Source organism: Cyprinus carpio, unplaced genomic scaffold (assembly GCF_018340385.1).
Source record: "Cyprinus carpio isolate SPL01 unplaced genomic scaffold, ASM1834038v1 S000006730, whole genome shotgun sequence".
Classification (NCBI taxonomy): Eukaryota; Metazoa; Chordata; class Actinopteri; order Cypriniformes; family Cyprinidae; genus Cyprinus; species Cyprinus carpio.
The window spans coordinates 1-24,564 of record NW_024879333.1 but is presented as its reverse complement, the minus strand read 5'-3'; the positions used below and the strand labels follow the sequence as shown (position 1 = coordinate 24,564).

At 40.1% G+C, this 24,564-nt stretch overlaps 1 protein-coding gene and 1 pseudogene across 1 annotated transcript; one reads left to right on the top strand and one right to left on the bottom strand.

Annotated features, from left to right (window-relative positions):
• Nucleotides 1-22,014, top strand: LOC109081466 (Fanconi anemia group M protein-like; the record flags this gene model as incomplete). Its single annotated transcript, XM_042755614.1, is given in 13 exon segments — nucleotides 1-85; nucleotides 477-596; nucleotides 5,530-5,916; nucleotides 7,451-7,639; nucleotides 7,707-7,786; nucleotides 8,351-8,499; nucleotides 17,850-17,997; nucleotides 18,779-18,902; nucleotides 18,987-19,094; nucleotides 19,352-19,426; nucleotides 20,315-20,489; nucleotides 20,677-20,869; nucleotides 21,810-22,014. Coding segments are annotated over 13 exon segments (2,038 nt in total), but the record flags the coding sequence as incomplete, so codon positions are not given.
• On the bottom strand, nucleotides 9,804-16,505 carry LOC109107030 (annotated as a pseudogene).
• Nucleotides 22,015-24,564: the final 2,550 nt, after the last annotated feature.

Here is a 24,564-nt window from a genome sequence, read left to right as displayed (position 1 = left end):
ATGAACCCGGCTCTTGGTCATCCGCAGCCTGTTCCCCGCAGGACAACTAAACCACTGATCCAGGAATTATTCGGCTCTGCTGCAGGTGTGTGACGCTCTGAAGGCGCGTGGGGTGTTAGATGCTTTTAGTTATTTGATTATTGTCTAATATGATGCTGATGTTGCTGGCTCTGCTGCAGGTGTGTGACGCTCTGAAGGCGCGTGGCCTGCAGGAAAGCTACACAGTAAAGGCGAACCCGCGGGCTCTGGGAGCAGGCTCTTCAGCCCATCGTCGCTTCCGCTCGGAGACAGTACTGGCTCACGCAGCTTTCAAACATCCCTGATCCTGACCCGCCGTGGAGGCCATATCACCACCACTCCCGAAGTAGAACAGCAGCATCTCCCACCGGGCGCGCTGGGGCGACGCAGGCTGCTGATGCACAAATCGGTGCAGTTGAGTTCCGCTCTGACTGGTCCCCTTTGACGCGGATCTTCAGTGTTGTTTGCTTACTCGTGTTTCAGCACAAAAACCAGGACTCCTGCTGCAGCGCCTTGGCTCCAACGCCAGTATCTGAGCAGTGGAAAGCCAGCGGGACCTCATCACGAGAGAGTCGCAGGTCAGTCCAGACGAGGCTTCTGCAGCTTCGCTTTACACTCTTCCACAAAACAACAAAAAATAAGGCCTTAAAAAACTCCTAAATCAGAGCAGAAATTCCCGAAATGAAGCCTAAAGCCATTGCAGACTACCGGGTGGGGATCACTGCAAAAATATACAAATCTCTCTTCCATATTTCCTGTTCTTGTTCTAAACATCAAAATCCTAATCATAAGATACAAGTCTGTTTTCTAATAAATTAACCCCAAATAAAATGACGTGAGTTTATGATTACAACAAGAACACAACTTTGTCAGTGAGTATGTGAAAACATGTTTTCCCTTGAATTAAGTCAAGCTTTGGTTTAGTGTGATTATGAAGCGGCGAAGGCAGCTGTTTTGAATTAAAATATTATGCATAGTGTGCACCACCTTCTAACAAGAAATTACTTTCCAGCCTTTTATCATAATTAAATAGACGATTTATCTAAACCTTGGCCTTTTTAATGAGTTATATGTTCAAGGCCTCCCTGTCGTGTTAACGGTTCACCGCAGTATTATTATTATTTGGACAAATTATTATTAATTTATTGTAAAAAAAAAATCTCTTCACTAAATGTATATTATTCATGTTGATGTCTAAGCACAAATTGGCAGCCCCTACAAACACACGCCAACAAACCTGGAAGATATATATATATATTTTTTATCAGAACTGTTGTACAGAAAACTTAAAAATTTAGATTTTGAAAATTGTGACATTTTTTTCCCACAATATCTTGCAGCCACCTGACTCCACTGGACAAATACAGGCTGGTGTTTATACTTCTTAATCATGAACTGACTTCATTTGTATCAGGTTCTAAGAAAACAAAGAAGACTTCTTATGTTCTGTCATTCCTGTTTTGTGGTCTTGTATTTAAAATATTTGATTTCAGTTTCCTTTATCTTGGTCTTAAGAAGCCTTGAATGTATCTGATCAGCAGAGCCCAGTCATAATGGTTTTAGTGTTTGTTTATGGGCGGCCGCAGCCACGCTGGCAGAAGCACCGGAAGGCCGCAGCTGGTGGAGCAGAAGGTCCTGCCGCTCCTCTGGACGCTGCTCCGCTCCTCCTGTAGCGGAGGGAACGTGCGGGCGGCCGCAGCCACGCTGGCAGAAGCGCTGCATGCACACATGGGCCGGACGCTGCTGGAGAGCGCCGCCGCTTCACAGCCTGCAAACGTGCAGAGCGACCTGAACGAGCTCCTGAGGGCCGGACCCACAGCGCCTCTCTGACCCACGTGTGAATAAACACTCTCTCTCTCCTCAGGCGCAGTTAGAGCAGCGACCACCACTTTTGATGCCTTTCCATGGAACGCGATCTCGGTTTGTATGTATTTCCAACACGTATCTGTTTAGCCAATGCACCTGTCACTTTGCTTATTTTCGATTTGTGTTTGTGTACCGGCAGTGGCTTGTACGATCGAGCGATAGCGCCAGGTTAGGTATGTCACCCACGCCACACTGTGTTGTGTGCCTGTACAACTGTGTGTGTCGTTGTGTATGGATTGTTACATGATTCAGATCCTTGTTAAAATTGAGTAGGGAGGTTCGAGCCTGCCTGCCCCTTTTGTTTTTCAGATTATTACGTCTGTGTAAGGCTCGCATGTGTGTAACGCCTGCTGTAACAGGCCCCTGTATATATACACTAGCGGTCTAAAATTTGGTTATATGATAGCGGAAAAATAGATTTTCCCCGCCACACCTAGCTTTATGATTTTCTTGAATCACCCCTCTTCTGCGCATCAAGGCTGCATCTATTTGATCAAAAAATACAGGGAAAAGTGTAATATTGTGGAATATTACTGATGCTGGCGTAAACAAACGTTTTTTTCTACCTCTAACCCCCTGCATAAATTTAAACACCACCCATATATTTCTGTGATGCGCAGCTGTATTTCCGGCGCATCATTAATCCAGTCTTCAGTGTCACATGAGTCTTACAGAAAATCATTCTAATATGAGGTGATTATTATCAGTTGCTGAAACTGTTGCAGATTTTTTTGGAAACTTGCGATACTTTTTTTTCAGGATTCTTTGATGAATAAAAAGTTAAAAAGAAAAGAGCATTATATGTAAATTGAGAAAAACTTTTCTAATAACATACACTACAGTTCAAAAGTTTGGGGTCAGCTTCCCCTAGATTTTTTATTCTTTCTTTTTTTGAAAGAAATGAATACTTTTATTTATTAAGTGATAGCAAGATTTATATTGTTGAAAAAATATTTATATGTTGAATAAATGCTGTTCTTTTTAACTTTTTATTAATTAAAGAATCTTGAAAAAAGTATCACAGTTTCCAAAAACATATTTCTCAGCACAACTGTTGATAATTCAGATAATAAATCATCATATTAGAATGATTTCTGAAGATCATGTGACACTGAAGACTGAAAGACTGGAGTAATGATGCTGAAAATACAGCTGCACATCACAGAAATAAATTATATTTTAAAGGATATTAAATAGAAACCATTATTTATATTGTAATAACATTTTGCAAGATTACTGTTTTTTCTGTAATACAAAATGTTTACCAATCTAAAACTTCTGAATGAATATACATAGGCTATTATACTTATAACTCTTACTGATCCCCAATTTTTTTTTCCTGAATATTGACTTCATTATGGCCTGTTTTAAGTGCGACCCATCCTAGATTATTAGCATGACTGAATTTATAGTTGGGTTTTTAAGAACAAGGTAAATCAGCGTTTAGAGCAGGAAGGATGTGTGTGTGTGTGTGAGTGCGTCAGAAGAACACGGGTGAGCGCTTGTTTAGTGCCAGTCACTCAGAACAGCCTTGAAGAGATTTCACAGTAAATTATATCAGAGATTTATCTATATAATAAAGTGTCTTATTTCTATAAACACGTGTTCTGTGATCGTTCTGCACTTATCGTTCGTTTATGTGAAAGAATAATTCACTTTCTGATTCAAGGTCATTTAATTCTTATGCTTATGCTTATGATGAGCTTAATGATTAAAAATAAATGATCAGTTCTTTATATATTGTGACTAGTAGCATAGAAAAATCGGATATAAATATCTTTTATAAAAATAAACCCCTTGTGAGGCCCCAGATGATAGAGACAGAATCAGAATATTTATTTTTAATGTACACTTTAAAAAAATAAAACACACACCCACAAAAAAAAAACCCCCCCTTATGACCCACAAGAAGAAAGACCTTTTATACAGTGAAAAATAAAAACTATTATAAATGTGTAATATTCAGTTTCTATTACACTGACTCTGCACAATAATACTATAATATAATAAAAATATATTATTTTATAGCAAAATATAAAATAATTTATTATTACTGAAATGCTCTTAATAAAAAAAAAACATTACACAAACTGCACAATTAATCAAAATATAACTGTATTTTATTATCAGAGTTATACCAGTAATATTAAAAATATAATATTTTAATTGTTCTTTTTTATTAACTATATATATATATATATATATATATATATATATATATATTATATATATATATATATATATATATATTTATATTTGTTATTATTATGAGTCACTTTCATTAACAAAACTATATTATAAACGTGTAAAATATTATTTGGAGAATATTTAGTTTCTAGGACATCGACTCTATCTTTTTCTAACCACATCAAAGTAAAGATGTTTAAACCTAAACATAAAATGCTGACTATAGAATAAAATAAATCTTATAGCTTTTAAATAAGAAACCGTAACAGAGTCAAGTTCTGTAGATTTTAACTTGTGTTAATTAATTAAACAGTATTTTTTCCGCTGGAGTTTCCTCGTATTTCAGTGTGAAAGCCCGTTTTAATCTATACAGTGATATAAACGTACAAACGAGGATCGAAACTAGAACGTCAGTATTCTGCCGGTTTTTTATTGAGTAACCTCGAAAGGGAACGTCATGGACGTCTGAACACGCTTTCCCCGTCTGCGCACGCGCACGCACGCTCGCTCTTTGACGCACGGTGACGCCAGCCGTACGCGCCACATTCGAGTGGCCGTTTCGCGCGCTCTGCTGTGTTTACGTTTGTTTGTAATATTAAAAAGCCGCTTTTTGGTGTTCGGTTATGAGCGTAATAATTACAGCGCGTCTGATGTCGTCGCGGTATGTTCGCTCTGACAGGATTTATCCGCGTTTTGTGAGTTAATATCCACGCGAAGATGAAGAGAGGAGGTGATGCTATACAATGAACGCTAATCAGAGAACGTTATGTCCAGTCCTGGGGCCGCAGCAGACCAGAGCAAGTAACCAGCGCGCAGACCAGGTGTGTGCTCCAGAAAAACCCAGAACTCAACACCCTGAGAAAACATTAGACACGAAGAGTCAGAACAAACCCGAGAACTCAGACTGAGAAAAACTCGAGAGGACCAACACACTGGCGCATGCGCACCAGCGCTGAGCTCTTTGAGATTCTAGAAGCTAACTGATACAGAAACTCTATTTATGACTTTATTTATCAACAGCATCCTCATTTACAGCAGTTTCACACAAGTGCTAACACTTTTAACACTAACTAAGGGTACAACCGAAGAAAAAACGTGCTTTTTATGATTGCAGAAGAAATTTACGTTTGATTTTCACAGATTTTTGAGTGAAAGTAAATCATACAAGTCAATTTATCTTCTGTTTTGAACAGTCTTATAAATGTATGAGGTGTGACTGGGTGAAAAGGCACACAGTATTGATACAAAAACTTAAGCTAAAATATTTAATACTTGTTAGAAACAACCACTCTAGCAACGTTTGTACTATTTTCTGGTTATTTCTGATTAATGAATTTTGTTTAATTAATATACTGTCATTAAAATATGTTAATATAAAGCTTATATTTTAAAGCAAAGTAAAGATTCTAAAAGCATTGAAGGAGATCACATGATAATTGAATATTGATTTACCCGCAGATCCGTCAGCGGCTCCTGATGAAGAGGAGGATGATGATGATGTGATGCTGGTGGCTGTGTACGAGGCCGAGCGCTCGCTGCAGGCCGCTCCGGAGCCGGGCTTCGACCCCTCGGCGGGCCGCGTCTGGATCTACCCTGTTAATTACCCTCTCCGCGAGTACCAGCTGCGGATCTCGGAGGCGGCGCTGCTGCGGAACACGCTGGTGTGCCTCCCCACCGGCCTCGGCAAGACCTTCATCGCCTCCGTGCTCATGTACAACTTCTACCGCTGGTTCCCCGCCGGCAAGATCGTCTTCATGGCTCCCACCAAACCACTGGTGGCTCAGCAGATCCAGGCCTGCCACGGGGTCATGGGCATCCCGCAGGAACACATGGCCGAGCTCACAGGTCACTGCACGCACGGGGTCATGACCTCAGAGGGGCATAGGGCAGGAGTTCAGGAAGGAAATCTTGTCTAACATTAAAGGAAATAAATGTGGCTGCTCCATTTATCAAAATAATACTTCTATAATTAGAGGTATAGTAGTTTAAACATATCAATAAAAACTTTATATCACATTGTTAAGGCCTAATATTACCTAATAAAATAAAATTATTTATATATGTGACCACAAAACCAGTCATAAGTGTCAGTTTCTTTAAAATTGAGATGTATACATCATCTGGAAGCTGAATAAATAATCTCTCCATTGATGTGTGGTTTGTTAGGAGGACAATATTTGTCTGAGATACCAACTATTTGAAAAATCTGTGAATCTGAGGGAGCAGCAAAAAATCTAAATATTGATGAGAAAATCATCTTTAAAGTGTGTTCAAATGAAGTTCCTAGCAATGCATATTACTAATCAAAAATTAAGTTTTGATATATTTACGGTAGGAAATTTACAAAATATCTTCATGGAACATGATCTTTACTTAATATCCTAATGATTTTTTGTCATAAAAGAGAAATGTATAATTGTGACCCATACCAAGTGTATTGTTTGTTTATTGCTACAAATATACCTGTGCTACTGATGACTGCTTCTGTGCTGCAGGGTCATATATTAGTGTTAATGCACTGATTAAAAAACGAAAGAGGTTTTAATGACAAAAAGAAGAGTTCAAAATTGATCATTTAAATATATATTCTATTTAATGTCAAATAACCAGGGTTATTATAGTTACTACAACTGCAATTAAAACTGTAAAAAAAAATTAATTTGGTTAAACTCTGTGTTCTAAAATAATTAAGTGTAATGAAACTGAATAGAAACTATTTAAAATAAATAATAGACATTTAAAATAAATAGAAATACAAAAATGCACAACAAAATCACTAAAACTTCAACTAAAATTAAAATGAAAACAATTTAAAAATGAAAAATAAGTATTAATAAAAAAAATTAGTATATCAATGATACTAAAATGACACTGCATAGAACTTAATAAAAATATAAATTATAATAAAAAACCTTAATTTTTATTAAATTGTTTCACAATTATTTGTGGGAAAATAAATCGATGCATCGTGAATCGAGAAATGATTCAATCAGATTTTCTGACTGCATGGTGAAACATTATTTTATTATTTAAAAATGGATTTTAATATTATAAAATATTAAGTTATTAAAAGTTAGATATTATTTAAATATTTTCTACAGCACTAGAAGCCAGCCGGTTCTCCATAAACTGCTGAAAAACCTGTAATCATGACTGCATTGTGTTAAGTGTATGTTGATGCATATGTTGATTCGGGCTGGAATCGAGAAATGATTCAATCAGATTTTCTGACTGCATGGTGATTCTGAGCAGCAGATGGCGCTGGATGCTTTAGAAACAGCTGTACTTTGTTTCCAAATCCTTACACACTTGAACCTGAAATAATCACAATGCATTGGTCTGAGATCACAGCCCTGATGGTGGTGTGTGTTTGCTGTAGGCTCGACGGCGGCGCAGCAGCGGAGGGAGCTCTGGAGATCCAAGCGCGTCTTCTTCTTGACTCCTCAGGTGATGGTGAACGATCTGAGCCGTAACTCCTGTCCGGCCGCACACGTCAGGTGTGTAGTGATCGACGAGGCCCACAAGGCCACCGGGAACCACGCGTACTGTCAGGTACAGCTTCACCCGAGTTATCCAAAAAAAACCCCGTTCAATAATTGAAAAACATCTCAGCATCTTTTTTCTTCCTTCAGCAGATTATTCGAGATGACCAACCAAACAAACAAATCACTCCCTCGCTCTAGCGCTCAGCGCCACACCTGGAGGAGACGTCAAGGTGAGATCTGGAGAAATGTGTCACTACATCAGTGTCTCAGCAATGGATGCTCTGCAGTGAATGGGTGCCGTCAGAATGAGAGTCCAAACAGCTGATAAAAACATCACAATAATCCACAAATAATCCACAGCACTCAGTCCATCAGTTAACATCTGGAGAAGACAAAAGATTGGAAACACATCCAGCATTCAACGATGTTTTTTAACTCAAATACATAGAGTCTATAATCCATAATAACCCCTTCCTCCAGTTAAATGAAAAAGTGCATCTCCTGTTGTCTCTCACATCAAAATCCAGTCACATATTTGTTTAGAGCTGTTGAAACAGTGCTTGATCTGTGCAGATTTCTCTCCTGATTCACACCAGAACACTTTTTCACTGTAGAAAGTGTTATTATGGATTATAGACTCTATGTATTTGATTAAAAACATCTGAGGGATGGAGTTCTGTGGATTACTTGTGATGTTTTTATCAGCTGTTTGGACTCTCATTCTGACGGCACCCATTCACTGCTGTGATCAGTCACGTCTCTTGGTATCAGATGCGTGTTTGTGTGTGTTTCAGGCGGTGCAGCAGGTGATCTCTAACCTCCTGATCTCTCACATCGAGCTGCGATCGGAGGACAGTCCAGACGTCCAGACACACGTCCATCAGCGCAGTCTGGAGAAGATCGTGGTCCCGCCGGGAGAGACGCTCGCGCAGTATCAGACGCGGACACCTGAACTTACCTACGAGACTGGAGATTGTTACGGTGTTTGACGTGTCGTGTGCTGTTCAGGGTCAATAAGAGACGGCTGTGGAATCAGATCAGGGCCCGCATCCACAAAACATCAAAGCAATTCTCTGATCTGCGTGTGTTTGATTTCTCTGATCTGCGTATCTTCGTGTGTTTGATGGGGTTGTTGTCAGATCATCATCACACACTGCTGGACTGCAGTCCGACCTTCTTTTGATTTCTCGATCGTGTGCGCAGTGCTTTATTCCCGCTGAGCAGGACTCCACATGAAGGTTTGTTTGGTTTGTTCTCGTGTCAGCGGAGCGCTGGAATGTCTCGTGAAACACATGATCTGTGATCTCCTTCAGAAAGCTCTTCTGTATCACACAACAGCTTCTTCATTTGCTGCAGGGATTCACAAAGTTTTTATCAGCTGAAACCCTTTGAGTATTATAATATCATATAATATTTATTTACAAAATGTTATTATAATGTTTATAAAAAAATTTAAGTCCCCCTGGGATTTTAAGTTTCAGTTAAATTTCAGTGCTAAAAATGATTAATCATTAAAACATCCAATTAAACATCGAAATATACAGAATTCCACAGAAATTCTAAAATATATATAATAAATGTTAAATTAAATTTCAAATTGAATTTTGATGCATTATTCAGAAAACCGATAGTCTTGTGTAGGTAGGGTTGTAAAGGGGTGGAAAACTTCTGGTAAATTTCCAGAAACTTTCCAGAATTTGTGAAAATTCTTGGAAGCTTTTTGGAAAGTTACTATAACATTCCCTGTCAACACAAGCCCTGTGTGTGTAGTGGATGATGATCTGTGTTCCTGGCTGCAGTATTTTTGAATCAAACCCTGAACTTTGACATTCTCTGTGAATTCAGGTTTGTTGACTCTGATTGGTTAGAGCTGATCAGACATCATCAGTCATGTGTGAAGACGCTGGTGTGATTCAGTAATAGTTTATTCAGATCAGAAATATGAACAGAAGCATTCACAGTGACTGTAGTGTTTATACTGAGGACAGAAAAGCCGTCAAACCCTGATCAGAGATCCGCTCATTCAGAAGACTTTCACTGTGTTTGTTTGACATCTGTGCTTGTAACAGAGGAGTTTCAAAAAATACCTGACAAAAATAGCACTATGACAATATAATATTAATATATAGATATATATGTGCATCTATCCTATGTTGATTATCACTACTAGAGCGAGAGGCAGACAGAAGACGGGAGGTACACGATGATTGTCGTACAGCATCAGTGTTTCACAGAGTGATTGACGTCTGGTTTGTGTAGCTTATAATCAGTGTGACGCACAGAAACATGTTCAGCAGCTCTGCTCACGGGGATCAGGAACTACAGGATGACCGTAACGCCCTGCGCTCGCTCCACTGTGGTCTATGAGAGGTGCAGAGGATTGTGGGTAGGGGAGGCTCAGGGCCGCTCCAGGAACCAGATCTCGTTCTGCCGGTGGGCCGCTGCGGGGTTGGTGTATCCGGCCACGATGAAGAATGTCGCTCTCGCAGACGGCTGGACAGTCCAGAGCCTCGGCCAGACTGCTGATCTCGTGGATGATGCTCAGCTCGTTAGTGGCGCCCGTGAACGCCCTAAAGTCACATGACACAGAGACGCAAGTTCAAAACCAGTTCAAATCATTTCGACTCGTCCCTCAGGAGGTCTGTGGGATTCAGATGATTAAGACTGTATTATTTTCAAAAACTCAACAAAACAAATTTAATTAATATCCAAAAACCACAGAATGTATTATTTTATTAAATTATTATATCATGAACACTGAACAACATTTAGTTCTTGAATCTCCTGAAATTGCAGAAATCACTACTATATTAAATTAATTAAACTAAACATTATTTGAGCTGTGTAACTGATATTTATATTTATGCATGTAGCAGAAGTAGCACCTCTAGAGTTTCTTAAACTGAATATACATACAAATTTTTTAACTATATGAAATAATACATACACAAAAACAAACACACAAAAATAAATATTCTGAGTGGAAATTGTCGAAGTTTACTTAAAAAAAACCTATAATACATATATTATTTGAAAAATCATAAATTCGTTACTGAACAACATCTTCAGAATTTATTTTAGTAGAACTATATTATTTTTTGAATGCAATTATATGTAATAAAGAAAACTGTTATTTGAGCTGTAAATGGTCTGAATTGTCATCAAGAGGTGTAGATGAATTCAGTGAATTTCCTGATTTATTTGTCACATTTATTTCTGTAGCGCTTTATACAGTACAGATCTGAAAGCAGACACAGTTCATGTAAAGCTCTGTGGATTGGTGCTGGCAGATACACGATTAGCCGTTCTTCACTCATTGATGCATCTTTTATCCAAAGCAACTTGCACATTAAGATTTACTCAGTTCTTGCACTCCCTGGGAACCGCGCACATGACCTTCAGTGTAAGTGCATTACTGTGATCCTGCTGTGTGTCAGTATTAATGAGCGGAGCGGGGTGTTTGTGTGTTTCTCACCGGGTGTAGACGATAGCAGCAGGCCACTGCTCGATGGTGATCTCGGGGTCGTACGGCCGCGGCGGGTCGCTCTGGTGCAGGGGGGGCAGGTAATACGCTACGGTCACGGCCCGCGACAGAGTCGTGTGCATCTCATCGGTGCGCACCACCGTCACGATGGGGATCGTCATCCCCAGATAACTGCCTGCAGAGAGAAAACAATCCGTAGTGAGAGCGTTTGAGATCTTTAGATTTTAGCGATTATTTTGAATGTTACGTTTTACGACAATTTCATTATTTTCATAAATCAAGGAATCACAGTTTTGAACCAGCACTAGTCTGAGTCTGGATGAGTTGAGTGTGTTTCTGGACCTGCTGAGTTCTGCTGGCAGATGTATCTCATGATCTTCATGAAGCCGTAGCAGATGCTCTGTTCATACGTGTCCTCGTGAACCGTGATACAGGCCCAGTGCGCCTTCTCATAGTGACGCTTCTCTCGACACGACCACCTCACCGCACTACGACACACAACTCAGAACCCACAACCATCCCCTCTCTCACACACACACACAACAGAGTCAGAACCATCCTCTCTCTCACACACACACACACAACAGAGTCAGAACCATCCTCACACACACACACACACACAACAGAGTCAGAACCATCCTCTCTCTCACACACACACACAACAGAGTCAGAACCATCCTCTCTCTCTCTCACACACACACACACACAACAACAGAGTCAGAACCATCCTCTCTCTCACACACACACACAACACACACAACAAGTCAGAACCATCCTCACACACCCACACACACACAACAGAGTCAGAACCGTCCTCACACACACACACACAACAGAGTCAGAACCGTCCTCACACACACACACACACACACACACACACACACACACACACACACACAACAGAGTCAGAACCGTCCTCACACACACACACACAACAGAGTCAGAACCGTCCTCACACACACACACACACAACAGAGTCAGAACCGTCCTCACACACACACACACACACACACAACAGAGTCAGAACCGTCCTCACACACACACACACAACAGAGTCAGAACCGACCACACACACACACACACACACACACAACAGAGTCAGAACCATCCTCACACACACACACACACACAACAGAGTCAGAACCATCCTCACACACACACACACACACAACACACACACACACACACACACACCACAACAGAGTCAGAAAACCGTCCACACCACACACACACACACACACAACAGAGTCAGAACCGTCCACACACACACACACACACCACAACACACACAGAGTCAGAACCGTCCACACACACACACACCCACACAACAGATCAGAACATCCTCACACACACACACATCACACACACACACACACACACACACGAACAGAGTCAGAAACCGTCCACACACACACACACACCACCACAACAGCATCCAGAAACCGTCCACACACACACACACACACACACACATCTCTCTATCCTCTCTCTCGTCCACACACCACACACACACACACACAACAGAGTCAGTACCATCCTCACACACACACAACACACCAGTAGTCAGTACCATCCTCACACACACACACACCAACAGAGTCAGAACCGTCCTCACACACACACACACACAACAGAGTCAGAACCGTCCACACACAACACACACACAACAAGAGTCAGAACCATCCTCACACACACACACACACACACACACACACACACAACAGAGTCAGAACCGTCCACACACCACCACCACACACCACACACACACACACACACAACAGAGTCAGAACCGTCCACACACAACACACACAACAGAGTCAGAACCATCCTCTCTCTCACACACACACACACACACACAACAGAGTCAGAACCGTCCACACACACACACACACACACACACAACGAGAGTCAGAACCGTCCACACACACACACACACACACACACACACAACAGAGTCAGTGGAGGAACTGATCAAACACATGCAGATACAGGAGAGAGGATTTGGTTTGATGTAATAGTTTGACTTTTTTTAACCCTGAAAAGGGCAACGTATCCTGGGGATACAAACATTTGAGAAGCAGTGAAAGTGTTGGTCTCATATTTTGGTTTCATTTTAAAAGGGTGTCTATTGTGAATATTTAGATGTGGTGACTTTTGTTTTTACATTCTTTGTTTAGCTCACAGAGAGCAGTTAAACCTGCAAGGCCGCCTGTCGTGGGAACTCTACTCACCCTCTGATAAAAGTTGATCTAGTTATTCAGCATTAGCTTATTGGGTTTACTTTTGAAATTTTATGAATTTAATCCTTAATTTTTTTGTAATCTGTCTCAGTAAAACAAATAAAAACTATATATATATTACATATACAAATTACTAATTTTGTGGCTTGTGTTTTAGAAAATCAAATCTTTTTGTAATCTTGACTAAACACATATTGTTGGAAAGTTCTGACAGTCAAGGTTCCATATTTATTTTATAGAGTTTGGGTGTATTTTTGGTATAGTGCCCAAACATAATCTCGCAGGAACCACAATTGTTGTGATATCAAATTCAAATTTGGAACACAACTTGGTTGGACATATGGTTTGATTTTATAGCAATTTTTGAGTGCAACGTTTTAAAATATTTTTTATATAAAATAATATAAAATTATTTAGTGAATAATTCAGAGACATAAATGTTGACTTTAAGCTGTGCTGATATCTTGTGTGTTTGATGTTGATTAGATTGAAATGCTCTTTAGAACACATTTTAATGACTGACCAGCGCTCTGCAGCAGATGCAAGTCAGTTCTGGAGATGTTCTTACGCTAAACACAACATTTCTCAATATTCGCTTTTAGCAGCATATTTGTCACATCTGAGACATTTTTTATCCCATCAAGTGGCATTTGTGCCTCCAGCTCTGGTTCATTTCTGACTTTCATGGAAAGTGTCAATTAATGAAGTAGGTGGAGTCTAATGATTTCACCAGCCAATCAAACAGTGACTTGATTTTATTATCCTCATGTCAGATTTTAATGCACATTTGATCACATGCATTACTCGTACTGATGATTCTGTAGATGTGTCTAAACTGTGCTAGTTTGATTCCTCTCGTGTGGTGTTACGTGTGTGTTTGATTCGTCAGCTGTACGCACCTTCTCCTTGCGTGTGATGAGCGTGTAGGGCACCTGCTCCCGCGTGTGTGCGCCCTCGTTATTGGTGGTGATCTGATGGATGGGTTTCGCCATGTCTGTGGAAGACAGACATCAGCGTTCAGCTCAGATTCTGCTTCACACTGAGGCTTGTTTATTGTGACTGTGTCGTGATGTATAGGGTTTTGGCTGACATTTCTTCCCGCTGTGAACTGATCACGAGGGGCTCTCTGGCCGAGCGTCAGCCGCACATCTGCCCCGCGGGACGCTAACGAGCAGCGACAGCAAACACTTCAGTGCACTTCATCAGTCAGTTTACCCAGAACCCTCTGCGTGGGTGAATTCAGATTTACACATCAGTCATCACGTACATATGAACAGATGAGATGTACAGTAGTGTGAGATACTGTAAATACAGTGCCATGACACTTTTTTTCTCTTAATTTGGAAAATTTAGGAACACATCAGGAACTTTAGAAGCACAGTAAAATCTATCAAATAATGTTTTTCCTTAATAAAAGAATATGACGGGACATTACCAAGCAAAATTAATTTGAATCCAATAAGTACACTAGGTTTTTATGTTTTTACTTCAAACTGTTTAATTAATAATTAGGGGAATTAATATTTTAAATGGAGAATTCTTCATTTAATTGTGTACTGTTGTGATGGGGCTAATTGTGTAACAAAATACTAATAACAAGCTGAAAAAATACTGCATAATGTGGGACCTTTAATATAAACAAGCTGCACAATACACTCTTATTTTGAATTGTAATTACAATTTTTTTAGATTTCTAGATTCTGCCCCCATTATTTTTTTTTAATAAAGACAGGTGTGTCGTGCGAAGGTCACACTTAACCTTGTGTTTCACATTACTGATAAACCACAACACTGACCGCTTCTGACAGCACACACTGTGTGTTTTAGATAAACCAGTGTATAGTTTTACTACAGACTCAGTTTAAACACTGTACAGTAAGATGTAGTTCGAGTGAATCTCTTGTTGTGATGCGAGCGCCGCGCTGATGTTTGCTCTTCACGTGTGCGGCCGTGTAAACCGCTTTACTGGACTGGATTAGAAAAGCACTGGTCTGGACCAGACGAGCCTGATAATCTCTGAGATCTCCGCGCTGCTCCACAAACACACGTCACCTGATCTACAGAACAAACCCTTCACAGACTGCGTCCGCAGCATTCCAGCGCTTCATAATCATTCTGTTATGAACTCTCTCTCTCTCACACACACACACACGGCTGTGTTCGAGTTACATGCAGAGAGCGGAGTTCATCAGAGCTCTGTGATAATCTGCTGAAGTGGGTCACGCGTGAATCATGGGAAAATCCTGCCTGGCTGCATTCAACAAAACACTACAGGCAGAAACAAAACATGGAGATTTAGGGCTATTCTGCTTCCATATCATTCAGAATAGTGGAAAGAAACATCCAAGACACATATCTAAGTGTTTATTTTATTGCACTTTATCTATCTATTTGTGTGTTTAGATTGCATATCTTTAATTAAACTGTTTTTTTTTTCCTTCTTACATACACCAAACTGGCCATTTCCTTCTGTTGTTGTGGACTCTAATATAGTTATTATAGTTATTGTTCCTGATGTGATGGCCTTTAGTTGCAACTCCCGACCGCTTTATAGCAGGATGGGTTCTGATTGGCTGTCAGTGTTTTTATTATTCATAAGCTCCAGAAATCGTTCTGAAAATGATCGCAGTCTGAAAAAAGATCGCAATTATATTATACTTTCGTTTCCTCCTTGTCTTTTGTTTTTCAATAATCAGAATCGTTTTCTGAGTTTACTCTCGCAATTCTGACTATTTTCCTGAGAAATCTGGAGGTTTATCTCGCTCTAAAGTCTGAATTTCGAGAGGTAAACTCAGAATCATTTGTTTATTTCTGTATTCAGTAGCTGACTCACACTACAGTATGAGGACTCCTCTGTGCTGCTGGAAGAGTGAAACTAAAGCGGGTCGGTCTGTTATCTACACTTAACAGTCAGCACGTCTCTGCTGTCTACTTAGACAGCGCTTGAGCTGCTGAGGGATCGACCGTTAAACTGGCGCGAAGCTCCGGGTGCGGTGTCGCTCGTGAGGCGGCTGTGGTGTGAGGCGCGCCCCGCGGTTGTTGTGTTTGTACCTGTCGGCACCTCCACCTGGTGTCCGCGGGCCACATCCCTCCAGTACTGCAGGAGCCTCCCCTGCTGCTCCTCCTCCTGCTCCTGCTCCTGCTCCTCCTCGGGACCGTCTGACAGCTGCTCCTCCGACACAGACTCCAGATCCTCCAGTGTGATCATATCACCACCGCCGCCGCCGTTCAATCCGACAAACCCGCCGCGGTCCCATCGCCGAATCCATGACCGTCCGATACCGAAAGCCTCACGCTTCACCTGCGCTTACACGGATCTCTCCGTCATGTCCGCGAACCGCGGCTATCGATCGTTAATCTCGCGTTAATAACTGCGGTCGGTTTGTACGTGTTGTTTTGCAGACTCGACGGTCGTGACGTTTTTAAGGGCAGCGTCGCGGTCACGTGACCGCACAAGCTCCGCCCACCCAGCGCAGGAGTTTATAAATACATCAAATACACCCACAGCTCTGGAATAAACGCGCATATGAAAATAGTAACAGTATATGAGATGGTTCATGCTTTTCAATGATACATGTATATGAATGAAAATGAGATTGTGACTGTTTTTTTCCTGTTAATCTGCTTCAGTGTATAGAAAAAAGCACATCTCTTCCTCTTTATTTTGCCCCTCTAACCTCTAGCACACTCTATTCTAATTCTGTTTTATCTGTTTGTTGACTTGACTCTCCAACACTTGCTCTCTTTATTTGTTTTCTTACTGCTTGCTTTCTTAAAAAAGGCCTCTAACACCACAGCCTTCTCTATTCTTTTTCTATTCTATCTACTTGATTTAATTTTGTTACACACACACACACACACACATATAAACCTTGCTATGAGTAGTGTTAGACTAACAGAGACTTGTCAAAGCACTTGCATATCATTGCTCTTTTAAAGCATCTGCTAAATGACTAAATAACTAAATGTAGAGCAGTGTGTGTGTGTGTGTGTGTTTCAGGTCAGTGTTTGATAGGCTTCGTTCACTATCTCCCCTGAGTTTTATCACACTTTAGCCAGAAATACATGTATCAGTCCTTGAACTGCTGCGTGTGTTTGTCTGCCGGATGGTTTCAGCTGCTGTGAATGCAGGTTTTCAGATGAAAGTCCAGGATTATTCTAAATCTGGATCACAGCATTAGTCCCTGGAATGAACCAGGAAAACACTGATGGTGAATTCTGTTTAGTTTTACTCAGACGAGCAGAAACACTTTAGCTGTGTCTTCAGTTGTGCTGCCCAATATTTCTGTGGAAACCCTCATACGTTTTGTGTGTTTAATAATCATACTCCTAAGATACGTAGGGACAGATATGTGTTTGTGCTGATTCGGAGAGGTGTGGGTCTCAGCAGTGATTGTTTGTAGAGGAGTGATCAGAAAACGAGTCCGGAAGATTGAATGTCCGTGTTTTTTCCAGCAGGGCAGCAAACGCTCCTCCAGTGAGCGTGTAAGATGGAGACGTGAGTGGAATATTGTGTTGAAAAGAGACGTCCGAGTGCTCCATTGTGCTGCTGTAATGATTTTCGAACCTTCTCCCGCAGGTTTTGGAGAAGTTCACGTCGCGTCTGACCCAGATGAGGCTGTTGAATCAGCGTGACCTCCGCTCCCTCACCAAATACCAGATCATTCTGTCACGAGAACAGTTCAGACGCAACCCGCCGCCACACATCCAGGTACACGTCCCACACACAGACCTCACCTGTGCTTGATCACACATCCTTGCTTTTACTTTTTAATCAGCCTGAGATAATGAAACACGCCATGTGGACCCCAGACCACAAAACCAGTCATCAAGCTGAATAAATAATCTCTCCATTGATGTGTGATTTGTTAGGAGGACAATATTTGTCTGAGATACAACTATTTGGAGAATCTGGAATCTGAGGGGAGCAAAAAAAATCTAAATATTGAGAAAATCATCTTTAAAGTTGTTCAAATGAAGTTCTTAGCAATGCATATTACTAATCAAAAAATAAACTAAATATCTTCATGGAACAAAACATTTACTAAATATCTTCATGGAACATGATCTTTACTTAATATCCTAATGATTTTTGGGCATAAAAGAGAAATGTATAATTGTGACCCATACAATGTATTGTTGTCTATTGCTACAAATATACCTGTGCTACTGATGACTGCTTCTGTGACACAGATGCAATCAAATAAATAATGCATTACATTTAGTTATTTTTCCAAAGCGACTTGCTTAGCGAATACATAAAGCGATTCTTCTTAAAGAGGCAAACAGACACTGGAACGGCTCGTAATACTGCGTTTCAGGCGATGTAAATTGTTTATAATATAATCAATACAACATTTAATACAGTAGCCTATGCGTGCTCTGTGCGTATATGGACACAATAAAAGGAGAGAAGCTTAATATCAGATTTGCAAACTGTACTTCAATAGAGTTCTCCAGTAAATGTATTAGTTTACTGTCTCAGCAGGGGCCCGCAGCAGGGCGTGATCGAGGGGGATTTCTCCATCTGCATCAGTCTGTATCACGGCTATGAGTTACTGCAGCAGATGGGCCTCAGATCTCTCTTCCTCTTCATTCAGAACATCTTCTCTGGACCCAGAGGTGCTCACACACTCACGCTCGTGTCGGCCGGGCGCTGATGCTCCTCTGCTCTTCACGTCACCAGTTGTTTGTTGTTTTCCTCAGAGTCCGCTCGCGTGAGGAACGAGCTCCAGAGGAGTCCGGTCTTCATGGATCTCTACAGGGAAATGGAGAGCATGTTCACCACAGCCAGCAGAGGTTTCAGAGATACACGTTCTGTCATCGTTTACTCCAGCCCCAAACCCGTATGACTTTCACTCTTCAGTGAAAGCAGATGTTCAGCAGAATGTTCCTGCTGCTCTTTAACACACAAGCAGCTATGTTTCCATCCATCTATTTTAATACGTTGGATGGAAAAAAAGAGCTGTGCATAAATTCTTAAAATGCACATAAAAACCTAAGGTGAGTAAACGATGGCTGTGTGTGTGATGTGTTTGTTCTGTAGATCCTGGAGAGCCGTGTGTCTACAGTCCACCCCAAACTACAGAAGCTGGACGAGGTCGTGCTGCAGCACTTTCAGACGTGGGCCAAGAGCTCAGCTACAAGTACTGAACATGACCTGATTATATGAGACGCGGTTGTCATAGTGATTATCATAACTATAAGTAACTGAGCTTTTCATTTTGGTTATTATAATATTGTAATAATTGTAATTTAATAATGTATATATGAATACACACACATGCATGTATATATTTATGAAAAATCTTTATATATTAAATATTTTCACATATATAAATTGACTATTGATGTATATTTGTAAATATTTATTTTAAATATATACTGTATGTGTGTGTATTTATATATACATAACAAATATACACAGTACGCATTATGTAAACAAAAACTTATTTTGAATGTGATTAATAAGGGTCATCAACCTTTAAAAAATTGTTACTTGAAATAAACGTTATCTGAAATAAAATATATTAAACATTAAACTTCTGTTATGAGGCATAATTTCTCATTTTGGTCAAAAACTGAAAACATAAATGACCAAAAATACAATAGATTTACAAAAATGTAAAAAATAAAATAAAAATTATATATATATATATATATATTTATATATAAATCTAATGTCAAATATAGAGACATTTAGAAATAGAATAGTAATAAAAATGAAAAACAAAATTACGAAAACTGAAAAGATTCATCTGAAATATTTTTTTTTTTAAATCACAAAAGCACAACTAAACTACATATATAAAAAGTATGTAGAAGGTTGAATAAAAAATGACAAAAACACAACACATTGACTAAAATTTTTTAAAATGAATATGAAAATATAAAACAGTAGTGTAATATTATCTCATTGATATTAAAATAACACTAATATGGATGATTCCTAAAAGGCTTGTTTTACAGCTGTGTGTGTGTGTGTGTGTGCTGATTTGTCTGATTGTGACTGAGCTCTGCTGTGATTGGTCCAGATTCGAAGCCGTCCACTGAGGTGAGCACACGTGTGATGATCTTCTCGTCCTTCCGCGAGAGCGTGCAGGAGATTGCTGAGATGTTGAGCCGCCATCAGCCGCTGGTGAGGGTCATGACCTTCATGGGTCAAGCGTCGGCCGGGAAAGGGGTTCGAGGATTCACCGCAGAAAGGAACAGCTGGAGGTACGTGAGCTCGTGTCCCACAGCAGACCTGTGAGAACAGGAGGTGATCGTTGAGATGCTCAGAGTGTGTGTGTTTGTGTGTCTGTGTGTGTGTCTGTGTGTGTCTGTGTGTCTGTGTGTCTGTGTGTGGTGTGTGTGTGTGTGTGTGGTGTGTGTGGGTGTGTGTGTGTGTGTGCGCGTGCATGGTGGTGCGTCGGTTCCGTGAAGGAGGCTTCAACACTCTGGTGTCCACCTGTGTGGGTGAGGAGGGTCTGGACATCGGTGAGGTGGATCTCATCGTGTGTTTCGACGCTCAGAAGAGTCCGATCCGTCTGGTCCAGCGCATGGGCCGCACAGGGCGCCGGCGTCAGGGACGAATCGTGGTCATTCTGGCCGAGCGAGGAACGAGTCAAATTATACTCAGAACAGAACCAAAACAAAAAAAACATAGCAATAAAACACCTCTACAGAAACTTATAAAATGCACAACAAAATTACTAAAATAACAAATTTAATTAATAAATAAGGGATATTAAACCATAAAAAAAAAAAAAAAAAAAACATTTTGTTACATAAAAAAACGTTTGAAACATTAACTGAAATAAAATATGTATATTTTTAAATTTAGGTAGTGTGCTAAGGGCAACATTTCTTATTTTTATTTTGTTTTGAGTTGATATACTAAAATAACTCAAACTAAAACTAAATTAATTAAATATAGACATATATACTAAGAGATATATATATATATATAATATATATATTATATATATATATATATAGATATATATATATATATATATATATAAATTTTAAATAACAAAATTACAAAAACACAAACTTTTTATAAATAAAATTAAACTAAATAAATAAAATTATTAAATAACAAAATTACTAAAACACAAACTTTTTTTATTTATAGGTTGTTTTATTTTTTATAAAGGATATTAAACTATAAAAATAAAATTTACTCAAAATAAACTAACATTAACTGAAATAAAATATATTAAAATTAATAAAATAAATATATTATTTTAGGTAGTTGCTAAGGCAACATTTATTATTTTTATTTAGTTTTAGTTGATGTTCTAAAGAAACTAAAACTGAAATAAACATATATCCAAAATATATAGACATATTTAAAAAATAAAACAAAAATAAAAAAAAAAAAAAAAAAAAAATAATAAAAAAGAAAAAATTAAAACGAAAATCTAAAAAATAGAAATAAAAATGAAATCAAAATATTAATGAAACCATGGCATCTAAAAAGAGCACAGATGAGGATGAATTCCTGAAGTTTTCGTTACAGCTGCGTATCTCGCTCTCTCACAGACATACAACCATGAGCCAGAGCAACCGGCGCAGCATCAACAAGAGCATCATGGAAACAAGGACAGTTTCCAGTTTTGCTCACAGTCCGCGCATGCTGCCCGCGGGGGTCACGCCGACGCTGCACAAGATGCACATCAGCTGCGGGTCAGTTTCGAGCACAAACCGGTGAAGGGCCGCCGCTCGGCGCTCGCGCTGCAGATCAACGGTACGGCACCTGACATCATACTTTCATTATAAACCTTCAGTTTTAGCTTGAAGAAGAGAGTAAGACAAATCACCCAGATGTATGATGACATATACTTATTAAAAAACCGTCTATTATCTTAAACATTTTAAGCTTTATATTTACATGACATAATGAAATAAATTTATCTTCCCGTCTCGTATATTTTGTGTCCTTTTAGCGCTCTGTAGTTTTAGTTTTAAAGATGTTCAGGTGTTTTCACTGTCGAAAACAAACATTCTGATGAAAGAAGAAACAAAGAAACTTTTTAAATGAAATGTCGGATGAAAGTGAAGAAAGATAACGCTTTAATAGATCGATTTACCAAAACATTGCTCTGAAACTCTGATGTCCACTTTACAATAAGGTCATATTTTGTGTACATTAACATTTCAACATTTACTAATGCTTTTTAAATCAAGTTGTTTTATTAACATTATATAAGTAACAATATTAACAATGATATATTTACAAACTAAAATGAAAAAAAAATGAATATATACTGTAAAAAAACACATTGTTCTATGTTAGTGCATTTTATCCAGTGCATTAACTAATGTTAAAGTGATAGTTCATCCACTAGTAAAACCCTAACAGCTGCCGGTAAGCCATTGACTTCTGTAGTATAGAAAAAAAAAATTGCTATGGAAGGCAATGGGGTAACTGTTTCGTACCAATCATTCTCCAGAATGTCGTCTTCTGTGTTCAACTAGAAGAATGAAACTCGTACAGCTTTTGGAACAAACATGAGGGCGAGTTAATGATGGCAAGATTTTCATTTTAGGGTGATGACTGCTACCTTTAACAAAATGAAGGACCTTACTGTAACGAAGTGATTATTGTCTCGATGTGAATGACGGCCGGATCTTCTGGTGATTGTGTTGGATGTGGAGTGAGCAGCGTCACGCGAGTGTTTTTCAGTGAAGTGTGTGTGGGTAGACATCTTGTGTTCTGCAGGAGGAGAGCAGAGGTGTGTGAAGGATCGCGGGTTGTTCTGACCGCAGCTGAAGAGGCCAGTGGATGTCCAGCATGAGACTGTATTCAGACAACCTCAGACGGTCTTCACACCGTCCACACTGCGCTGACCTTCCAGAGACGAGCGGGAGCCGGAGCAGGTGGGGGGGGTGTGGTCAATACAGCGAGAAACAATCCACACATACCCATAAAACCTGTGCTCAGCGGAGATCAACTTCTAATATTCTAGCCTGCGTTTTAAGATTAATGTATTCAGAATTGCTCATAAAATGCCATGCATCTGGATTACAGAGTTTATTATAAACTAATGAACATAATGTGATGCATATTTGTTATTCATGCATTAATTATATATATGGTGTGTGTGTGTGTAGGGTCCCGTGGTGTGTGGGGGGCCCGTCCGGGAAGCTTGTCTCTCTGGGCAGTGGAGACACTGGCCAGAACGGGCGACGCTCCACACTCACAAGCGTGGGACAATCAGAGCGGTTGCCTTCATTTCACCTCCATCAGTGGAGCTGATCGACGGATTGAGACAGCAGGTGACACACCATGTGGACACACACACACACAACACACACACACACACACTCTCACACACCACACACTCTCTCTCTCGTCTCTCTCTCACACACACCACACCACACACACACACACACAACACTCTCCACACACACACACACACACACAACACCACACCACACACACACTCTCTCACACTCTCTCCACTCTCTCACACACACAACACCCGCTCTCTCTCTCTCACAAACAACACACTCTTCTCTCACAAATCCCACACACACACACACAAACTCACACACACACACCACTCTCTATCTTCTCTCTCTCACTCTCTACTTACTCACAACACACACACAACCACACCCACTCTCTCTCTATCACTCACATACCACACACTTATCACACACACACACACAAACACTCTCTCTCTCTCACTCACTCACCACACACTAACTAACACACACACCACACACACATCTCTCTCTCTCAACTCTCTCACTCACGTACAACACACACACACACGAAACAAGGAAAAGGAGGGGGATCTCTCTCTCACAACTCAAACACACACGACCAACCACAACACACTCACTCTCACACACTCACTACACACACTACCCTCTCTCTCTCTCTCTCATTCTCTCCACACTACACACACACCACACTCTCTCTCTCTCACACACACACACACTCTCTCTCACACAACACACACAACACACCACACCCATACACCTCACTCCCTCTCCACACCACCACAAAACTCACACACACACACATACACTCTCTCTTCTCACTCACTCACTCACGACACGTACTCACACACACACACACACATCACACCACTCTCTTCTCTCAACACTCTCACTCACTCACACACTTACTCACACACACACACCTCTCTCTCTCACTCACTCACACACTTACTCACACACACACACACACTCTCACTCACCTCACACACTGACACCACACACACCCACTCATTTTACTCTCTCTCCCTCTCTCATTTCTTCACCCACTTACTCAAACCACACACAC